The 19,929-nt window shown below is 34.3% G+C and overlaps 2 protein-coding genes across 2 annotated transcripts in view; one reads left to right on the top strand and one right to left on the bottom strand.

The window, feature by feature from the left end:
- The window catches only part of LOC123696832 (lysine-specific histone demethylase 1A), a 315,499-nt gene that overhangs the window by 113,790 nt on the left and 181,780 nt on the right, over positions 1–19,929 (top strand). The window lies entirely within an intron of this gene.
- On the bottom strand, positions 13,833–18,354 carry LOC123696831 (toll-like receptor Tollo). Its single transcript, XM_045643206.1, has one exon. It carries the CDS (start codon positions 18,120–18,122, stop codon positions 14,292–14,294), a length of 3,831 nt encoding a protein of 1,276 aa, XP_045499162.1. The 5' UTR covers positions 18,123–18,354; the 3' UTR covers positions 13,833–14,291.

The raw sequence follows: 19,929 nt of genomic DNA on the forward strand, positions 1-19,929 counted from the left end.
ATCTATAAAACTCGAACACGTCTAGTTTGTACTGATTTGTATCTGATGCTAAATTATATTTTTGAACGGTACGGTGATGTCAGAGAGCTTAACTTCACGAGATCTTGATTTAGCGTGTTAGATCTAAAGATACATTAACTAATGAATTGGAACACATGTCGTGTCATTAGTTTCTACATTAATTAATTGCTAAAGTGATTTCATGCGTTCAGTTTATACATGTATCATTGACTGTTCCACCTTGAACTTTAGATTTTATGTTTAACATTGTTGTAGAGCTTTAAAACGTGTTAACGTTTGAGCTGAATTAATTCGACTATTTATAAAGAAACAGTATTTTATTGACAGTGTATGTATTCGTTTGATTTGTATGCAATTAAAGACGCACGAGGATGTTTGAGTGTAGGAATTTGGAGTATTTGTAGCAACGTTGTCAGCCGAAGAATGGTCGGTAGCCGCAGCGCTCATTACGGCGAATGAATTGCCGAAGAGCATAATGGCAGTCCCGAGTGCAGGCAAATTATAATGTCGGACGATGTCATTGTGATAGCAATAAATAATTCAACGCGCAACGCTCGCAAAGTATCGTGTAAACTGATGTGTTTCGATTGTAAAAACGGTATGCCAAAGCTTTGTGGAATAGTTTGTGTACACTGTTTTATAAATGTGCTCTGTTGTTGTGTATTCTACTCGGATTATATAGTGTGGTTTTGTTATATTTTGACATAGAAACATTAAAGACTAAACAAAACAGTGTTGCTCATCGTTTGTAAATTGTAATGATCTCTAAAACATTTATGGAGTTATACATAAAATTGATTGAGTTTTAAAACAAACAAAGAATCGATGATATTGAAGTTCCATCAGTTAGAAGATTAAGAAATCTCACATTCTTAACCTCAAGCTGTATTTTAACAAAACGCATACAGGTATGCGTTACCAACAATAGACTATATAATTACAATAATAAATTACAAAATTTACATAATCTCATTTAAAACTAGGTGCCGAAAACGATAACGTTGGTTTTAATAGATGAGATAAGGTAACCTGTTCCGTAAACAGTTTGTTATTTACAAGAGACGTGATTCGAAAAGTAATTGTCTTCGAGATGAAATATCTACGCTGATATACATTTTAGATAAGTCGGTTATTAATTAGTAACCCATAATTTTGTGTGAAGAATTCTGATTAGAATAAATATTCGTATAATTATTGTAATTTTGTTCTGAATCGTTTTGTTTGAATGAAATATTGAATAACGAATGGGAATTATATTATCTGATATTAGATATTATGAAATCTCTTTCAAGAACTTTCAAGAAAATTAACAACTAAATTCTGTGTATAGAGGTAAATACTAATACTATTTTATTGTTTATTGCGTTCTTAATACGAAATTTTATAGTATCTTGCATTAAACTCAGTGGTTGTAAAATGAGGTAACCTTTATTTTATAATCGTTAAACTGTTTCATAGAAATATCGATAAAATGAATTTCTCTGTAATTGTAACTAACTGTTATTTAAAGGTATTTGGATAGACGTTGTTCCGCTGGTTCACGGCGCATTCTCTCAAACGCAGCCTCGTAACAATATTTGTTGATAAATGGGAAGATAAAGCCGATACTTTACGCAGCCGATGCTACAAATTGATACACTCTTTATACACAGATATGTTATTAAGATCGTAACTATGTGTGCCCGTTTAATTAATTGAGTTTTATAAATTTACATATATAGGTAGTTGGAATAGTTGTCGATAATGTAAGCGTTAAATTGTTATGTTATTTTTTGTTGTGTAAAAAGTTTTGATTCAAGTTTACATTTAAAGACTCGCATTAATCATAAACATCATCGCATGTTTGTATAACAACGTAGTTAATCTTTTTGCAGACAGCGGAGATGCATATTGCATTCAGACGAAGGTAAATATATTTTTATTGGCCATACAATGTTGATATCGAGAGCTATTAATGATTTTATGTGGATGCGACATCACGGTGCGGTGTACAACAGTTAGAGATTTATACCACGGCGGGTGGACATACGAGTACAATAGTTGTTCTATTGTTGAATATGTATGGGGCTTGATCGATGTTTTAAAATACATTTTTATTGTCTAGATGGAAAGTTGACAAAAATAAATACTGCGTAGAAAAGCATTGATAGTTTTAAGGAAGTAGTTGTGTTATAATTATTATGATATAACGCGTATAATATTTAATAATATATAGTGGAAAATAATATCTTGGGTTTATATAGAGCTTATATCAGTTTACAAGTTGCAGACACTTACAAGTTATATTTAGTTCGAGACAACACCCAGTATTCCGTGCCAAGCAAATTTTAAAGCCACTTGGATTATATGAGCGTCTATTAATTTACGAAGCACGCTATTAACTTTAATACACATTTTCCTTAAAAGCATTAACAGTAACAAACTTTTAAACATTTCCAAAATAATATGTATTTGGTTCGTTTGTCGCTATGTGACGCTTGAATTATGATTCAGATATTATGCTTTTTGTTGAATTAATCCATCTTCATATTGATAAATGCATCGTGGTATAGAGTATGATCACTTCCATGCCTTGAAAGTCAAACGATCCAATTAACAAAACATCTCATACGTTTACTGTTCTAAACTCTATCTTTGTATACAAAGGGACTCTAGGAGACTGTAGTGCTACAAGACTTTATGCATATATGCTTGTGATTACTGAAGCTTACTTGTGTTTCGTACTTTGCTATCAAAGTATATGAATGTGTTACTGTATGATACGTTCATCTTCTTTAGGATTAGTAGTTGCAAAATATGTTATGATTTAGTATTGGAGATAATACAATTTCCTAGTAAAAGCCTTTTGCAATAGTTGGATCAAAATAACAAGTAAGTAAGCAGTTCTATTGTGAAAGTGGAATGACATAAATGGTCCAGTTTTCGATCGTTAGACCAACTTGGAAGTTCTCAATAATTTATATTGATAATTATAATTGACAGACACACATTTGAATATAGTAGAACCTATATATTATGTACAGTATGAGTTATACATAGGTTATTACTCACTCTTCTGATGAAAATTGCCTTCTAAAAATGCATAATTTAATTGATCATCTAGTTCAAAATATAATTGAGTGTGAGTTACGTACAATGGAAATGCATCTTTTCTAAAAATGCAACCCATCCGCGGTACACAAGATATTTGCAATATAAAACCGTCTTGTATGTTTACGGGGAGCCCGTGTCGTTCACCAAATGACGCATAAACCATACTATGCCGTAAAGTATAGTGGCTATATGCTGTACATTTAAATTTTCATTTACCTTGTCTAAAAGTGTACGTACAACGCCAAACGCTAAATATAATTTTACTCTTCACTACTGTTTTACGACGATCCATTTTCTATTTTACGAGCCGGCTGTTTCAGCCATTTTAGTAGGCCTCTATTCTTCAATATTGTACCATTATATTAAATTATGGGTTGTTAAACAAAAGAGTATACGGTAAATATCAGTTTAGATGGATTTTCATTTGTTACTGCTGTTTTATTCTCCTTCAATTCCAGAAAATAATAATAATTTAATTTTATAAATGACTCCATTGTACGTGTGGGTTTTATAACCTAATTTTTCAGTTAATTTACTCTACATCGCACGTGTACGACATTATATTATTTATGCAAAAATATACTAATTCTAGGATGTTACGGGGTAAGGATTGATTTATTACACAAGTACTAGAGCGGCGTATTCAGTACTTTGTCTAACACGTTGCGTTCGCATACGCCTAGCCGCGGCCGTGCGGTCCGCAATGAATAATTGCACACAAAACCAACGCACAATGGCCAATGCGAGTGTTTAAATGCCCTATTAAATCTTACGGACTGCGTAGGATTCTGTGGGATTCAATTACGCTTTGTTCCCGATGAAAGGCACCGGAGTTGAAGGTGTAAACCGAGCCGCGAGCGGGCATATCCCGACACCTAACTCAATGAGCCCGGTCACAAAAGGTGAGAAATAAGAACGGCGCGGACAAAACGTATCGCGCCTGGGGCAGATTGAATAAATGCTAAATTAAATAAGAGCAAATAAAATTCGCCCATTAATGAGCGAAAGGCGTCGCGTATAATTCGTGCAGTGTGACATTCACAAAGGGCTCAGTTGCCGAGTCGATTGCTTCGGCCGGCTGAAATGTGGACACGAAATGAAAGAGGATTATTTGATTGCGCTAAACGTGTTGTCTTACCGCGATGTCTGCGAATGTAAGCCTTTTTAAGATTACTCCAAAAAAGTCCATGAGAAGAAAATTCTGCGGTCGTCTTTGGAATTAACATTTTTGAACATAAATTATAGCGAGACGAAGATATAACACAAATTGTTTAAAGCTCTATATGTAGTAATTAATTTGTATAAATTAAAAGCTTTGTATAGTTGTATCATCTTTTGAAATGTTATTATCATCTATAACCTACATATTGGAGTATGCATATCCATCCTCAAATATTATTTTCTAAAATATAAATAGACAATTTTCTCTTCGAAAACCAATTATCATTTACATATCATAGACGAGGTTCCGACGTAGCGCTCGTTCGTAGGCTCACACCCGGGGTCAATATATTTATCGTATTACCAGTTTACCTTGGTCTCCTCTTTACCGGACTATGCTAAGTAAAAAGCTGGTTTGTAGAAGAGTCGGGACGATCATTAAAGCTCAACGTATACTGGACACACGTTAGCTAGATGTGTGTATACATACCAAAACAAGACGGCCAGCCAAATCGCTTTTGTTAAGATTTTATCTCTTGTTAAATACTTCTAACCATTATAGAATCGGGCGCAACTAGCGACCGTTTATTCGTGAAAGTATTTTAGGTTTTTTTACGTCTATTTTTTATTTATTGGTGTTCTATGTGTTAGATATTGATAGAGCTAATAAGAATATAAGTTAAGCCTTTTGGTGTTAAAAAAATTTGGTGTAATATTGACTTATATTCTTGGACCTTAATACGATAGATGAAAATCGTTTTCATATTATAAATGATATGAAATTGGTGACCTCTTTCTTAAAATATAATGCATATCGTATTGTTTTTTCAAGGTAGGAAGATTAAAACTAAAAAAATATTAAACAAATAACGTATCTCACAAAAGAATAATGTACTTATGAAACAATTCAAATGTATCGGTATTTGTAATTAATTGTAAACATAACAATCTAGCCTTTCCTCTTTATAACATTTTGCAAATCATATTGAAATACCTATAAGTTCACTATAAAACAGCAAAGCTCTAAGAGCTTGAAACTATGAATGTCAATAAAATTGGATTCGCCGAGTTCCCGCTATGATTGTGCACGTTGCGGCCATGATCTGCTATTCTGAGTATTGAAGTGTTTTGATAAGTAATTAAGCGATCGACACGACCATTTATTTTTAAGTGCCATCACGCCTCATTATAACATTGACGCGTTAAAAGCACTACAGTATTCTGTGTGGATGAATTATTATTGTATTATTTACATTTGGTACAGTGGGTGTGTGTGTATTGGAGATGTAATGGATGGCGGTTTTGTGTACGATATTTAGCGTTATTTTCATTTAATTGTATGAAATAACTGTATTATACTACTTTACTCTATTCTTTATTTTTTATGTTTGGTTTATCAAACATAAATGAAAATAATGAATTCAAATGACGAGTTTCTTTCTATTTGGCAATGGCAAAAAATGGCAAAAAATGTATTGCCGAAATTGTTGAAATTTGACCAAAAAAATCTTTAATAAATATACATGATAATACATTTATTTCTCGGTGTAAGTCCTACAGTGTAAACATTCGTTAGCGTTTTGTAAAAAAGCTGTTATTTTAATATTAAAAACATTTGATGTACGATGAACGTGAAGTGTTTTCTTCGATTATATTTATTTGCATATAATTTTTGACTATTGTAATATTTACTTACCTAAATATTACAGGACGTTAATGATAGTCAAAATTTCAATACGTACTTTATAATCTTTTCGAAATTATAATGCATTATGATTTATCTTATCGTTATACTTCTAATAATAAGTCAAATAATCACTTCAATCAATTTGAAGGAAGAATGTATGCAGCAGCATTATAATTATTACCAAAATATACTACGCTAGCAAAACTATTTTCTCCAGCAATTAGTAGGTTAAATCACACAAATATAACATATATGTATTAGTTTCTTATTTTAAGCTATAATAATAATGTAGACTCCAGCCTTGATGTCTGATTTCTTAATAAATACCAACAAGTGGCAATAAATTTTGTGTAAATTTGTTTGGAACGGAAGTCTGATTTTAACCTGATACAGAACCCTTGAAGAGCTAACGGTTTTACGCTAACAAGAGCCTAAATGAGTAATATTTAATTAGTTAAATTTGAATAAATAATAATTAATAAGCATTATCTTTCTGTATCATCAAAAGTCGTGGCAATAAAAATGATTAGTATATAATCAAGTCTTTCGGAATAAGCGATATTTGACTACAGTGGTATAGTATAATTGGTTTGAATGTTCTTAATCTTATACCTCGTGTGTTCATAAGTTTTGAGACGAAATAAAAGTTGCATATCTTTTATAATATTTAACTTATAATTCTAAAATTTATACAGCATATTAAGTGAGTAATAACAAATAATAAACTTTCATTATTACTCAAAATGTCCACCCTTATTTTTTATACAGGCCCTCAGACGATTTGGCCAGTCATCTATAGCGGCACGAATCTTTTCCAATGGAATTCGCTTTGCTTCTCGGACAAGAGTTCGCTTCAGTGACTCCAAGTTTCGGTGGGACTTTCGGCAGGCCCTGAGCTCTAATTCAGTCCATAAAGAATAATCCAGCGGGTTGAGGTCGGGGCTGGAGGAGGGCCATTCGTTAGCCGCAATGAAGGCCGGCAAATTCTCCTTCAACCAAGCTTGGGTGGTTTTTGCCTTATGAGATGGCGCTGAGTCTTGCGGGAAAACGCAATCCTTATTGTGAAATAAAGCATGAGACAGGAGTTTCACAACAGGCTCTAAAATATCAATTTGATAATTCTTGGCTTTCACCTTGACACCTTGTTGGCAGAAATGCAGCGGAGTGACACCTTCATACGAAACTCCCCACCATACCATGACACTAGCCGGATGATGAGTACGCAAGACATTCCGTGCTGAAGGTGGGACGTCTTGCTACTTTTGGCATACACTTTATTGTTTTGTCGGTTGAACTTTTCTTCGACAGTAAAGATTTTCTCATCAGTGAAGAGTATCTTCCTCGCATCGTGTCTCCTAAGCAGAATTGGACAACGTTCGCGGCGCAATTTACGAAGGCGGTCGTTTAAAAAGTGAATTTTCCTACGGCTGTACGCCTTTACCTTAAGATCATATTTCAGTATTCTGTTGATTGATACCCGTGAAATATCAGTCTGCAGTGCGAGTTTTTTCTGAGTGCGACATGGATTTCGGCGAAGTCGCTCTCTGATGATTTTGATGTTCGCAGGCGTCCTCACAGAGCGTGGCCGGCCACTTCTTTGGCGATCTTGCAAAGAATTAGTCTCCCTGTATCGTTTGATAGTGTAATACACGAAGTTACGGCTCACACCAAAAATTTTCACCTCACGGAAAATCTCCATCGGTTTTTTCCCCGCCTTAAACAGCGAAATCACGGTCGCACGTAATTCTTTAGTTCCCTCCATCACGAGAAAATTGAAAGATATAAATTTGAAAATCAAAGGAATTAAAAGTAAACATTCCAAATTCAAAATTGGAATAAGAAATAAATATCAGTTAGTGATATTTTATTTTATTTTTTAACTACAAAGTTCGTCTCAAAACTTATGAACACACGAGGTAATTTATAAAGCAACAAATAGGCCTATTATAATAATAGCCGGTTAATAATATTGAAATAAGAGGCAAATCAAATTAATATCATCATAGTTAAGTTAATTACGTTTCTGTTCACAGAGGCGTATAATGTTCGTCGAAATTGTTTTGCTTAAATTAGAAACTGTTATATATTTGGCTGTATTAACATTCGCTCATTGTTTCTTTAGCAATTATTTACGTTTGAAAAATTGTGTTGAAATGGTTCTGATGTTGTAATATTTTTGTAACAATTTATTATAAAATAACATTAAAATTAAATATTTAGTTTCTTATCGTTATAATTATTTTTACAGGTAACAACAGTTAATGAGATTTTAATAAAAAATATTAAATTTTACAGTTACTTCGGTGTAATTTGTCCAAAGTATAAAATAAGTAGTGTGGTGCCCCTGGGCTCTCAGTCTATTGTAACTTTACAATACTCTATTCCTCGAAGAGTTAGCCAGAGGTGTTCACGTGTAGGAAACCAATGTTTCAATAGTTGTACTTAAATTGCTAGTATTGGCGAGCAGAATATTTTAATTTGTACTTACATCTCATTTGGTCACAGCTAATGCAACGGTCGACGCGGGAATTCTTTTAGACATGCACATATAAGTAAATTCCCGGTAAACATGATATGGAAATGTTATCCAGTCGGCTACTTTATTTGAATAATTTATGTTTCTACTTGAAGACAACTTGATACTATTGGATTGGTGTCAGATTAGGCGTCAGAGCCTATAAATATTAGAAACGAGTTATATTCGTACACGCCGGCCCGTTGATGTCTTTTATATTGTGGTGGGAGTACAGCTTTTTGTTGCATGTACTCACGTCTATAAACCTATTTTAAAACTTTTGACATTTCTATGTATGATTGTTAAGATGTGTATTATGTTGAAATTAAGTCAAGCTGTGTACAAATTTAAAAATGTATAGGAATTAGACACATTATTTTAAAATCGTTTTAAAATCTATCCTACTTAAGTTTATAGCTATTTTTTCATTTAAAATTTAGACAAATAGATTCAATATAAGTTACTACACATTAATTTATTTTGTACAGTCATATTTTTACGATCATTTTCACTTGAAAATGTCGATTATTCCCATGTTACTTGGAAATTGATATATACATTAAAACCACGTTATTGATACTTCAATCTATCAATGTGTATAATCAAAATTGATGTCATTTGAAGTACCTGATAAAACCTCGATCATCTACATATATGAATAGACCGTACCAAGAAAACGTTTAACAGCAAATTCTCCAAAAGAGCGTAAACTATTCATGGGACAACATTAAATCCTTCATGATGTCTAAGCAGTATTATTTCCCGTGTGGGAACGTGATGACGCTAGACAACATACATAGCTCTGTCACTTTACTACTACTAATACTGCTTCAAACTATCATGGTAACCCCCCAGGTTATTAAAATGAGACGAATTTATTGCGGCTATACGATTATATATTTCGATAAACGCAAACCGGTGATTATGATATCTCGAGAGTAGAATTCGATCGATACGGCCCAAACCTGTAGTAATAAAAAGCTAGCATAGGGTTACCCGATATGAGGTGCTTTCTTTCGTGTCACGGGATTTATTTTCTCACTTGCGTTTGGAATTAGGGATATAGTTCTAAGGGAATTTCTGTAGCTTATTTTAGAGCGTTTAATTTGTAATGATTCGTTAAATTAATTAAAGTTTTATTTTTGTCCGTTGACAGTTTATATTTTGAAATGATTTATAATAGGTACCTAATATTATAAGAAAACTGTTAGTGAGAAAATTACTTTTAACTTCTGAAGAGGTAAATTCTGATGTTGCGAACACATGTTGAAGTAAATACTAATTTTATTTAAAAATATGAGAATTCACAAAAATCGTTTACTTTTATAGAATTAATTAAAATGCATAGTCTTTTGTTAGCAGCATGCTTAATATCTGGTAACCCTAACACAGCACAGAACAGTTTACGTTTAGAAGTCAGCGATGGACCGCGGCTACACGGTACACTTGTTATCGTTGATCGCTTCTAACAATATAACGTTGGCATGGACTTAGTGTAGAATGATAGTAAAAAGTGTTATTTAATTTAACTATGATCCAATTGTTTTGTTGCATGACTGAAATTTAAAGTAGGATTTAGTGTTTTTTAAACACAATCAGAGAAATCATAACATTATTTTTAACTTCTTCTAAAAATTACATGAAACGATTACACGAAAAGGATATTAAGGATTAAAAGAACATTAAAATGATATATCAAAGAGAAATGATAATGGCGTGAGCTTTAGGATATAATATGTTAGAATGTATGGAATAAGAATTAGTGTTGACTAAAAGGTATAATAAAAATACAGTGTGATTATTTCATCAAATTTATAGTAAGAGTGCGCTTGCGGTATCTAGCATACAAAAATACATATATCTGTGTACGTTGGCATAATATACAAACATTTTTAACGTTTCATCGGTGTAGCAATCGTAAAATAAATTCTCTACGCCTTCTCTGAGCTCTGATTAATGTTGTACACGACGCAGCCTTTTTTCATTTTCGTGTTTCCTAGTTAGATATTTATGATCGTTGACAGCTGTCGAATTGTACAACTATGTGCCACATATGTGCGGCACACTTATACAGTGTTATTACATTAGTTATTAACAGAAATAAAAATTTTGGCATTCAATTTTTGAGGAATATGAAGAAGTTTTTACTGAAACTAGAGCATACTTATACACTATCTAGTTTATTTTTCAAAAGCGAGAACATGTTACGTACTATTTTAGGCTTAAGAACAGTATAGGCCTATTCAAAACATTTTATCATACTTCTTGATTTAATTAATTAATTTAAGATTTCCTTGTAAACATTGCAACACATTTACATAGAAAGCAAATTTTGAGACTCATAAAAAACTAAACATAAATAGGCACTTAAATAAGGAATTATAATACAAAACAATAGAAGGTATAATAATTTATAGAATTAGCATGTTCATTAAATCTGGACTCAGTTAAAATGAAAGAATGCAAGCGAAAATTAGTTTTATGCAATAATAGTTTACCCATTATTGCGAACGCCTTGCAAGCTATTTCAGTGTTTTCGAATGCGGTTTTCTGTATATTGTAAAACAATAACAGGTGAGCAAATAACAGTAATACAGCCGCAAATGCGTTTACACGGGCAAGGCTCTCTCTTTTTATGTGCATTTTTCAATAACTATGAGGTACCGATAGAGTAGTTATCTAGTTTTTGTTCTGTACCAATAAATGTTTAAGTATGATTGAAAAATGCTCTACGTAAACCTTAACGTTATATATCTTACTTAATTTGTAGAGTTCAATTCAGCTTATAAATTATCAGAATGGTATCTTAAAGATACTCTACTAGGCTAATAAATATAAGCGTTTTTACAAACATGCAATGGATAATATTAACCGAAATAGATTATGCATTTGATTAATTAAAAATATATTAAGTTTACTTTTTAAAGGATTTTTTAATGCATAATTATTTCAGCAAGTATGTTCTTAATACCAAAAATCACTACCAATGTGTGTTGGGTATTAATGTATTGCATCTATGGTGAGAATCGGAAGTACCTACAACTCTCATACACTACATAACATAATATGGGAATATAAAACGTTGCAATCATTCACATTTCTTTACACCCGCTGTAATATTTTACAAATGCTTAAAAGCAGTATTTCTTGTTTGCCAATAGGTGAAGCGACTGATCATTTGTCTTTTTATCGCATAAAAAAGAATTATCACTCTAATGCTGTAAGCTATATATCAAGTTTTTATCTAGCATCCACCTGATATAATATTTCTTAGTTTTTGTTTAGAAATGAAATTTATTAGTAAATAATTTTAGACTATGAACCAGCCAAAGAGTTTACTGTTATTTAAGATATTTGGAGAGTGAACAGTGCCAGTTTATTGTGGCTAATAAATTAAATCTATTGTAAAATAAGACTGTAAAATATTATTTTATACATTCATTCAATCCATTAGTAGTTTAAGTTCAACCGAGTTATATTAACAAATTAATTATCTAATCACCGATCAATGTATCTAAACACTTTCTTATAAGAACTATAAATGTAACGTAGTTCAGTGTAAAGGCAGTAAGTTTATATTAGACGAGTTCAAATGCATTTGGTCTCGCTGACCGCAGGGATCGTTAACCCTCCGCATGATGCTTGAAGGCACTACGCCACTATAATGGGTTATATTTCTCACTTTTAACATACTTCTGATGTGATTATACTGATTAACGTTGAGAGTAGATTCTTGTCGCGTAAGAAATGTGATGTTTAAGTTGATAGTGTTTTAAATGTGTTTGTGTAAACTGGGTAAGTGACAAGCTCATCTAGTTTTCATTTGATGTACAATAATTGGATTACCTACTGTTTATAATTACTATCTGCTTCATACAAATTGAGTTGTCAGTTGTGAAGATTCTTATAAGGTTGCTTTCTACTTTAATAGACATAATATAAACTAAAAGATCTAATAAAAAAATGTAAGTGTTGATTCTTGTATGAGAATTAGTTATTTTTGCTCTACATAAGAGAAATGATATCTAATAAGTCGAAATCGCATCATTTAATTTCGCGTGGTAGTTGTAATATGCACAAACGCAACAGCAACAAAGGCAGTGCGAACGTTTGGCAGTCCTTTTGTTCTGTTCACTTGTTTCACACCTACTTAGGTCTTCGGGCGAAGGCTTATTACCGCAGATTGAAAGGCCGCGGTCGTCGGCCGAGGTAAGGGCGCGACCATGGGAACGGTCGGGATGAGCGGTGGCGATTTGGATGTATGATATGAGATGTTATTAGGTGACACCATGTATAAATATTGCCAGTTACAGTTATTTTAGGTGTCTATTTTGAATTGTTATTGTTTACTATAATAATTTAGTTTAGATAAATAGTTAGTGTTCATTATGAGGCATAGATATTAGAATTTTTTAATTGTAATTTTCTTGTTAGAATTAGCAATAAGAAAATGCACGAATAATTATTGTTTAATGGAATTTACAACTTATTCTATCACAGAGCGACACACAATTTGAATATATTTTTTATTTTACACTGAATTTCAATTTGATTCTATTAGAAATGTGGAATTATTTAAATAGCAGATAGTGTTACACCATATAAATAAATGGTTTTGCCTACTCGATCGCTGTCGCTACCGCTCGTGCACAAATATCCGACGCGTAAGCAAAAAACCTGATATGCAATATCCTAGCGTCCGCGGGATGGTCATTTAAATAACTCAACTGGATCTTCTTGCTATTATTTTTAATCGGAATACAAAATGCGCTTGTACAATGAGCGGCGAATAATTTCGTCTTTTATCGGTAGTGAGATGAATAAACATGAGCCGAGGCTGTGTAATTATCTTGTTAGTGTGAATTTGTTGAGAATTGTATAAAGTTATAAGAATTATATTATAATGTTATACGAAATTGGTCGTAAATGGTTATAGCGTTTGAAGTGTCATGTATCATGTTTAGTGGATGTATACTGTATGATTTGGTAATAAACTGTAAACTCTATTGTGTTTGGATGTTGTTAATTTGTATTGTTGTCAAACGATGTGTATGTTTTGTGATTTCTAACAAATTTATATTTGTATTTTAGTAGTTTGTTATAAAAGTGTACAGATTATTTTTGTATGAATATGATGTCTTATAAGAACTTTGTGTAGTGTAAAATTTCGAATATGATGGTCAAAGCTTTCTGTTTGTACATTTACATTCTTATTGGAAAATTGTGTGTGTATGTTACTAAAATCATTTATTGTACTTTGTTTTACAAAATTACTATGTAAAATGTGTATTGTGTCTGTATGCGTTTACTTGATATATCTATATATTGAAATGAGAATAAAGAAAACTACTTTGTTATTATTCAATTTATGGTTTATTTCAATTTATCACTTTTGATCAAAATTTGATTTTTACAATAAATATTCTTTAGACAATTTAATTACAAAATATACATTGATGGGATAATTAATCGTTTCTATCTAACTACAACTAAATTTATCACAGATTTTGGCAACACTGCCATATTAAGTCGTTCTAATAGTAATTGGCAAGTTTTGCCTAACAAGCACAGCCTATAAAGGCCCAATTATTTAAATAGACACTTAACACCTTTCACTCCAATAGTTTTTCATTAAAATATACTTTATAAACAGTCCAAGTAAAGTTTTGAGCGCATTAAATGAAATTATTTACAATCTAATGTCTTATAACTAAAGCAATGGTTAATATTTACAATACGTACGCTAACGGACTAGCCATCACAATATACACTGTCACCATTGGAACTGCACCGTCACTTCACTAAGTTCATTCACTACACATGGACGGAAAGGTTTCTAGGGGACGACCGGGAGGGCAGCTGGTGTGCCGAGTGGGACGGGTGCGGCGGCAGCACGGGGTGCGCCCCGTGCACCGGCGGCGGCGGCAACGCACCCAGGTGGTTCCTGGGATGATGGTGTCGGTGCATCGCCATCGCGCTCGCCCCAGGACTCGGCATGCCTCTACACCGCTGCTTGTTATTCACGTCAGGCAACGCGAACCTCAACTTTTCCCAAAACATCTTATCGCCCCACTGTATATGCGTATTGGTTTTCAGATACAGTCTTATATCGGGATCGAGATCCTTTTGTGGTACTTCACCTAATAATATCACTATCAACCTCCTTCTTCTATCTCTTAACACTTGATGGTGCGCAGATTTAAACTCGAATCGACACCATTCAGACTTTATAAAGTTCTCACTTAGTACCATGATTGTACGACGCGACGACTCAACGGCCTGTATTATGTTATCGGCTACATAGCCGCCGACGGGAAAGTCGCGGTAATGCAGATACAGTTTGTAGGCGGGGTCGCCTCGCTCCAACACAGGCGCAAGCTTCTCTGTGACCCAGGCTTCGTCTTTAGAACTGTAGCTCACGAACGCATCGTACAACTTCTCTTTATCGTCACGGTCTACATCACTCGCTTTGTAGAATAATCTCATTCCGAATTTGGAGTGAAACCACACCCTCATCTCTTGTCTGAATATAAACACTATCATGACGACAAATAATACGAGTAAAAATGCTCCGAGCGTCGACACCAATAATGGAATGTAATCTTGAACATCTTCGGTTGTGATTATAGTTTTTGTAGCGGTTAAGTTTCCGTTGATGCTATTATTTATACTTGGAAGTCCAGTGCAAATTGTCCCGTTTTCTTCAATTATATTAAAACCTGAGGTGGGATCACTGAACATACCGTCATTGTACACAGTCACATTCGTATCGTTGCGGGAGTATATACATTTTATACTTGATAAGTCAGTTATAGAAGACACTCGTTTTGTCCACTCGCGAAACATCTCTGTATATTCACAGTCACAAGACCACGGATTGTATGAAAGAGTTAACGATGTGATGGAAGGATTTATTTGCCACACTGTCAATGTAATCAATCTGTTGTGATCGAGATGTAAAACTTTCAAACGCGCCATGTGATTGAACATCTCTTTTCCAATACTTTTTATTTTATTATTGTTTATGTATAGCTCGCGCAAGTTATCTAATCCATCAAATTCCTGACCTTCAATAGTAGATAAACTGTTGTAGTCGAGATGTAATATTTCCAATTCCTTCAATCCGTTGAAAGTGCGATTATGAATAGTTTCAATGTTAGACGAGTTTAGATATAAAACCTTAAGTCTTTTTCTGCCGATAAATGCATGGCTTGGAAGCATTTTTATGTCATTACCGTCGAGATACAGTTGTGTGGCCTCCATCGGTATTCGGTCGGGTAAAGTGTTCACATATCCCGCGCTCGAGCATTCCACTACGTTCGCGGACCACGATTGGTCGTGATAACAAGTGCAGTTATTCGGGCAGGTCATTTCACAATCACAGGCATCAAAATCGCAGCAGTGACACAGGGCGAAACAATGGAACTCGTATTTACATAAAAACTGATGAGACGCGGCTTCCACAAGCGGCACGTATGAGTTACCGCGGTTGTACAACAATTTACAATAAATGCTATCCAAGTCCATTAGTTTGGGTTGTGTTCGCGCTCTGTTCCCAGTGTTTATTTTTTGTAGCCATTCCATCGTACAATCACATTCTAATGGATTTCCGCCTATGAAGAACTCAGGCACTGATTTATCTTGAGGCACTGCGGATATTCGTAAGGAATTCGGGTCTAAACTAGTTATTTTATTGCCGTATAAATCCACTCTCGTTAAATTAGGTTTTTTGAAGAAAGTGTACGATTGAACTTTGGATATTAAATTATCATTTAAATACAACATTTCGACGGAGTTCGGTATCGCACTTCCTGTTATTTCCGTTAGCCTGTTAGAACTCGCGTCAAAAGTACTCAGCGACAGTTGTGATTCAATCTCGAAGTAATTTCCAAGTTCAGCTATCCTGTTAGCGTGAATATCCAACCACTGCAATCCAGTCGGAATCATAGCGTAGTCGAACCATTCTAGGCGATTATCGGAAATGTTCAACCATACCAAATTAGGTAACTTTGCGAAAAGACCGCCGATGTCGGTCAAGTAATTCCCATCTAGTCTTATTGCCTGTAGATTCACGTTTCCGTCGAACGAGCCCGCTTCAATTTTGTGGATTTTATTTCTGGATAAGTTGAGAATTTTCAGTGAAGTCATTTTGTCAAACACTCCCTTGCTGATATTTCCGATATTATTTTCGGTTAAACGCAAACCGTACATCTGTTGCATAGTCATAAAAGATGCATTTTCAATGCTCACTATTAAATTCTCTCCCAAGTCTAAAGTTTTAAGTTGTGGGATTTCTTTCAAAGCGATGGGAACTTCATCTAGTCTATTTCCATTTATATGCAAATCTTGTAGAGACGTGCAGTTGCGTAAGGCATGCGGGTGTATCTTTGTTATTCGGTTACTGTCTATCGACAAGACGGATAATGTGGACAGTCCGGTGAATGAATAACTTTCAATGTTTGTTAATCGGTTGTTTGATAATATTAACGTATGTAAATTGCCGAGCGAACTGAATACATTTTCTGGAATATGTTCAATGAAGTTATCTTGCATCTTCAATATTTGTAAATTGTGTAAATCTCTAAACAAAGCGATTTCCATTTTTGAAACTCTATTGTGTGAAAAGTCTAAAAAAACTAATCTTTTTAATCCGGAAAAAGTAGATGTATTTATCCAATCAGATGTTAATTCGTTGTGAGATAAATCCAAGACAAGAAGTTGGAATAGATCGCTAAATAATCCGGGAGCGAGAACAGTTATTGTATTGTTGTTGAGATAAATTTCTTTTAATTCTTTTGTATCGCTAAATAATTCCGGCGGTAAGCTCGTCAGCTGATTGTCAGAAAATCTAACCGTTGTTAGCGAAATGAGCCCTTCTAAAGCTCTATCTGCCACGGATGTTAATCCATTCCCTTGAATGTATAATTTTTGCAGTCGCTTTAAACCAGATAGAAGTCCTGGCGGAAGCGTATCTATTAAATTTCTTGATAAATCAAGTACTATTAGACTATCACCACATTTTTCAGTAGGGTGACGATGCGCCGTCGAAAACTGAAAATGACTGACATCTCTCATTCTGTTGCCAGTCATGTTTAAGTACTCTAGATTTCTCAGCGTACATAAAGCACCATCGGGAAACGTCAACATGTTATTTTCACTGAGATCCAATCGTTCTAAACTTTGTACATCCCTTGAAAACGCAGTAGGTGTGACTTCAAGTGACATAGTAGACCAATCTGTGTTGTGCGTTCGTATTGTTAAATTTCTTAGTTCTCGAAGACCCGTGAAAGCGCCGTCGGATAGATTTCCGATTTTACAATACTCGATCGTTAGTTCTCTTAACTCTACCAACTGACGAAAGCTGCCGGGAGATAGAGAGCTTTGAAAGAATAGTGCGTCGCTACATTCTAATCGCAGGCGTACTGTGAGGTGAGGTTGAATAGCACTAAAATTAGTATTTTCCAATTCGCTATTGATAGTCCTAAGTCTGCACTGTAATGCCACTCCGGCATCTTCATCATCGGTGGTCCATCGACACTCGTCAGGAGCCTGATAACGAGCTCCTGTTGTCGATAACGAAGCACTCCAGGCTGGTACAACAGCGCTCAGCGCCAAAAGAGCGCTCGTGAACCACATTATACACATTGTTTTGGTATCACAAACTTAACTTTAACTCGAACATACTTTCATTTATTATTCGCCGCACTATAACTGCACATAATTATATAATTCTATCGACAAGTTCATATCGTTTGTACTTGCAACTGAACTACTTCTCAACCGAAACCAGTCACTCTTGTTCCGCGCGAACACTAATTGGACAAGATCGTAAGTATGTTGCGGTGCGAGACACGTTACGCGTGCGTCCGCGCCGAGGACTGGGGTGGGACTGACTTAAACTCGAACCTGCGTTGCGCTCGCGCACAAGGCCGCGCTGGTTCACGCGTTCCAACAGGTAAACTATAGCCCGGGACCGAAACGTCGCAAACGCCATATAAGCAGCTCTAAGTTACGCCCTAACCTTTTCGGAGCGAAGCTTGTCAGAAAAATACTGAACGCACACAGCGATACGTCGAACGCAACACAGAGAAACGAAACCGCTTTTTGTAATGCTCGAACAAGCTTTCAGTGAATATGTCGGAGCGAGATAGATGGACGGTTTCGGGGAGAGCTCGAAGCTTGGTGGGGGATCGAGCCAGCTGCCCAGGTAGTGCGCTCGCGCATTGCCGCGGTTGCCGCTTGTTAACACTTCGCGGAGAGAATTGTGATGTGAACATTTCATGATTGCTGATATTTTGTTTACTCATTGCGGTTAATGAAAATTACAACCTCACTCGGCGTAATGATAAACGTTTATATCCTTTAAATGTTATATTCATTTGTATTATTTGCAATATTTTTTAAAAGTTATTGTTTTAATTGTCAATATAAAAGCTCGTTATAAAACATGTTATGAACACCTCGATGTAAATGTCATAGTAGAGACGATAAAATAATGCATAACGGTATAAAGTTGTAGACAGTATTTGTTCCGTATAAGGAAAGTTACATATCGCTCGCAGAACGGACGTATTGTCTGCCAGTTTTTGCATAGCATGCACTTTATAATTATAGAGCAAGTAATATATTCGGATGCATATTTGTCTGTGGTCCCGGGGCTATGTGATAAATATTTAATTCATTCCCAAGCTACCACACATCGCTATTAATTCGAAACTTCCTTCGCACGCGAATACTTTTACACGCCATACAGGCAATTAAGGGTATACGGTATAATATTGCATATCCTTAACTTTTAATTTAAAAGCGAATTGCATTTCCTAAGAATTCCCATCTTAATCGACCGCCATTTAAGTTAAACGATTTTGATATAATTCTACACAGGTCTACTCTAAACCCGTAATCAAATTAAACATCCAAACATTATGTGTTTTGTAGGTAATAATTTTTGGAACGGTTTCATTTTGAAAAATGTGGTAAATTTTTTGGGACGGAGTGCATTTTGTGATTTATACGCATCGGTGAAAAGGTGTTATTATAGTTTTGTTCTTCACAATGCAGCAACATATTTCCGAACACGAATCATTAATAACACTCAAGATGCGAAATGCCAGGACTTGCATATTATGCGTCTATTGTGTTCGGGCTGTTTGATAATAGATGGCTATTCACAGTTTGATGTGCAAAAAATTTGAGGAAGGCTCGAAACCACGGAATTGTTTTTGATATTATTTTGTAATGTGCATGAAAATTAGGTTTTAATATTAAATGAATAACATGTAATTTTAAAGATAATATTTCATTAATGTTATTTTAGTTAAGATAGAGTTTATTAATTCACTTTCAAATAATATATAATTTATAGGAATAAGGCATAAGTATAATCAAAAGGCATATTCAAACTGATATATATATAAAAAAACCGATAAAAATTATATAAATCACAAAGTAA

Source organism: Colias croceus, chromosome 13 (assembly GCF_905220415.1).
Source record: "Colias croceus chromosome 13, ilColCroc2.1".
NCBI lineage: Eukaryota > Metazoa > Arthropoda > Insecta > Lepidoptera > Pieridae > Colias > Colias croceus.

Excerpts from the sequence above, each read along its gene's own strand:
- LOC123696831 (XM_045643206.1), bottom strand. The coding sequence starts at position 18,122 with ATGTGTATAATGTGGTTCACGAGCGCTCTTTTGGCGCTGAGCGCTGTT.